Raw genomic sequence first — 3,896 nt, forward strand, 5'->3', positions numbered from 1 at the left:
TTCAATCCCTTTGTTAGCTAATTGCATTCTACTTTCTTAAAGTGAAAAGGTGAATGTTCTACAGTCAGAATTGTATGCAGTTCACAAAGGATATTCTCTATTTTTTCTCATGGCGCCTTGCAAACTACTTAGCAACACAGTCTTCTATCCATTAACTACACCTACATATCCATAATTGCATGTTTTTCAGAACAAGCGACATTACCGGGACTAAGAAATGGTAAGCGAAAGAAATTAATGGCATAAGCTAAGAAAAAAAACAAAAAACTATATACCTAGCGTTCCTCAACTTTTGCAACTTGAAGGTGCATGGACTTTAACTCCCAGAATTCCCCCACTAGGAAAGCCTCAAAATGGTGGCATATAAATCAAATATAATTTTATATTACTGATCAGTCACTCACTCTCTCTGTGTCGAGTCCACCTCACAAGGTGGTTATTGTGGAGGAAAGAGGAAGGAGTATTAAATATGTTTGCCACCTTGAATTATTTAAAAGAAAACATGAGGTCCTTCCAATGTCATCTTTTTTTTTATATAAAAGTAATTATACTTATACGCTTTCACATGGCCATAGATAGCGGGAAGATAAGAAGTCCTGGAAGCCATCTTTTGCATTGGGTCTTCAGCCTTCCACATTTTCTACTGTGGGAAAATGGGAGGGAGGATTATATGGAATATGGGAGATTTATATAGTCTAAATAACATTCCTTTCTCGGAGAGTCAAGGACGTCTTTCCCGGCACCTGGAGTTGTGTGACTGGGAGGCATCTCCAGTTGAGACGGGGCCTGATTGGGCCATGGGATGGACCTGTGGGTGCTGGGCAGGGACTTGGACTTTCACTTGGGTGGGGAAAACCTGAATCTGAAAGCTTCCAGATATGACATCTCTAATAAAATGGAACTTTGAGGAAACTCAAGCCTCGGAGTCTTCTTTCGTTGCGGGGGGGGGGGGGTTACTTAAAACAGCTCACCGAATAAGAAGATCTAGAAGTTGACGCCAAAACTATAGAAACTCTGCATTGCATACCTACAATCACACAACCCATCTCAAGCTGTGTTGGCAAAAAGGTACTTCCTTGATCACACACACACGCACAAACTTGTCATCCTACTATATATCCATACCATAAATACATTGGAGACAAACTCCCAACTCTGATGACACGGATGGTTGAGGTACAGTCAATGGTGACCGGTGCCAAGTCAAAAACTTTCCCACAGTGCCATGACCCAGCAGTGATGCATTGATGGGGCAATCACGGATAAACTTACAAACTGAAGATGATCCCTGCAGGTTTGTGATCCGCAGGTAGTTTCCATAAGTGCTTAAGAAACCACCTCAAGAGCTTCAGAAAAATAAGCAGAAGGCAGCTCTCTGCACTAGGGAGCGAGTAATTCAAGTAGCTGATCCTACGAATAAATCCCCCCGTGAGTTTTACAAATACATTAAATAGAAAACGTGTGCCTTGCATAACATGTGTCTCAGTTCAGCTACCTGTACCTTACTGCCATGTCAATGTCAACATCCTGATGGGTTTCCCCCTCCCACTGGAAGGAGAACCACACCGATGCCAAGATACATCTTCGCTCCGTGGAGAACAGAAGTTGGATTTGATAAAACCCTAACGCACAACCACACTGTTCTTTCATACAAGTCCAAAAAGGAGACTGTGTGGTTTTTCATGATTCTTCCATCACCTTCTGACACTGATAAAGTAGACAGTCTGGTAGAGCAGGACAAGGGGATCTCAACCACAAGGCCAATGTCCCAGCATGGAGCCGGCAGTGGAGAAGACACGGGATTGATGGAAGCAGTCGACAAGCGGCGATTCCTTCATTTCCTAAAGGAAGGCATTTGGAAAGTTCTTAATATCCGGGTTTCAGGCACAAAGGATCAGCACCATACATAAAATTGCAGTTCAGGAGATTTATCGCTCGGGCCTATATCTAAGAATCTAATCCAATACTGCATTTGGCGCTAGATAAGGGTCAACAGAATTCAAGAAAGGTGGGATTTAAACCATTTGTGACCACATAACAACTCTTAAGCTGATGATGTGCTTAACTCCGCCCACCCCAGCTCTGCTTGCTCTTCTCCTACACCAGGTCCTTTTTAGAATTTAGAATAACAGAGTTGGAAGGGATCTTGAAGGCCCTCTACTCCAACCCACTGCTTAGGCAGGAAACCCTACATCACTTCAGACAAATGGATATCCAACATCTTCTTAAAAATGTCCAATGTTGGAGTATTCACAACTTCTGGAGGCAAGTTGTTCCACTGATAATTGTTCTGTCAGAAAACTTTTCCTTAGTTGCTTCCCTCCTTGATTAGTTTCCACTCATTGCTTCTTGTCCTGCCCTGAGGTGCTTTGGAGAATAGTTTGACTCCCTCGTCTTTGTGGCAACCTCTGAGATATTGGAAGACTGCTATCATGTCTCCCCTAGTCCTTCTCTTCATTAAACTAGACATACCCAGTTCCTGCAACCATTCTTCTTATGTTTTATCCTCCAGCCCCCTAATCATCTTTGTTGCTCTTCTCTGCACTCTTTCTAGTCTCTCCACATCTTTTCTATATCGTGGCGACCAAAACTGGATGCAGTATTCCAAGTGTACCAAGGCCTTATAAAGTGGTATTAACACTTCACATGAACGCATAATCACTGCGACGTGTGGGTTTATTATTCAAAGACAAAATGTCACACATTGCCTACAGGGATTTCCAATAACTCTCTGCCTCAAAGGTGTGGGTGGGTGGGAATTATGTGATTTTTGTTTTGTTTTGTTTTTATTCTAAGCTACAGTAGGATGCTTTATGAATATTGCTAGCTGAGGCTGGATTAAAATACTTATTTCCCAAAACACCCTTTTTTCTTTTCTCCAATGGCTGAGGAAACAGCTGGCTTTGTTTAACTGTCATTCCCTGAGGTTTCAATTTGGATGTAGAAAGGGAGAGAGAGACACACACACAATTATTCAACATTTTCCCTACGCTGAGAATTCGAGGGAGTGGAAAATAACGACTGACTTCTTGTCTGCATCTTCATGTCCTTGAAACTCTAAAACTCCACATGCCTGAGGAAAATCCAAATGGTTTCCAATTACCTCAGAGAAGTAGCTTCACCTCAGTCAGGAGCCAAATCATTCCAATTTTGGAAAAATGTGGTTTCACCTACTGGCACTAACCCAGAACTTCAGGATCATGTATGTCGGTGATGGCTACCTTCTTGTTATCATGTGCTGAAAGCACACCCATAATGCAATGTGCATGTACCCCGTTGGATGCGCCCTGCCCCCCCATGCATGTGTGCACACCCCCAGATGTGCCCTGCCCCTCTGTGCATACCCCTTTGCATGCTCCCCTGCATGCGTACATGCCCTCCTGCGCATGTACAGTGGGGCGCATGTACGCCCCACCATACATGCACACGCATCTTATGCATGCGCCCCACTCCTGTGCATGCATGGCAAAGACCCCAGAACCAGCTGGCAGGCGGGAGGTGCGCGCGCATGCACAATAGAGCTGAGCTGGGACGACGGCTCATATGCCCACAGAGAGGGCTCTATGCGCCACCTGTGGCACACATGCCATAGGTCGTCACCACGGATATACAGTATGTCATGAATCTGAAACAGTTAAGTTACGTACCTATGATGTCAACAATATGTAGCTTCAGTTTTTGTTGAAAGATGTCTAGCATCAAGGACAGAGTTCCGTGAGAGGATGCCACTTTTAGATTTTGTCTGACTTCATTTGAAATGGAGAGCCACAGTTGTCCATATTCATCTGTGCTCATCTTCATTGGTCTGCAAACAGGGTTGTCGATAGAAATGAAGAAAAGGAGAAAAGTGTACAAAAAGAGGAGGAAAATTTGGTCAATACAATACAATAGCAAAG

At 43.6% G+C, this 3,896-nt stretch overlaps 1 protein-coding gene across 1 annotated transcript in view; it reads right to left on the reverse strand.

Moving 5' to 3' along the window:
• Positions 1-657: 657 nt before the first annotated feature.
• The window catches only part of AP4E1 (adaptor related protein complex 4 subunit epsilon 1), a 21,637-nt gene continuing 18,398 nt past the window's right edge, over positions 658-3,896 (reverse strand). Inside the window, exons 20-21 of the mRNA XM_081964474.1 lie at positions 3,648-3,805; positions 658-1,841 (exon numbers count right to left, since the gene is read on the reverse strand). Of these exons, the coding sequence (XP_081820600.1) occupies positions 1,681-1,841; positions 3,648-3,805 (319 nt within the window). The 3' untranslated portion in view covers positions 658-1,680. The remainder of the gene's footprint in view (positions 1,842-3,647; positions 3,806-3,896) is intronic.

This window comes from Natrix helvetica (assembly GCF_964273705.1).
Source record: "Natrix helvetica genome assembly, chromosome: 12".
In the NCBI taxonomy this organism is placed as follows: domain Eukaryota; kingdom Metazoa; phylum Chordata; class Lepidosauria; order Squamata; family Natricidae; genus Natrix; species Natrix helvetica.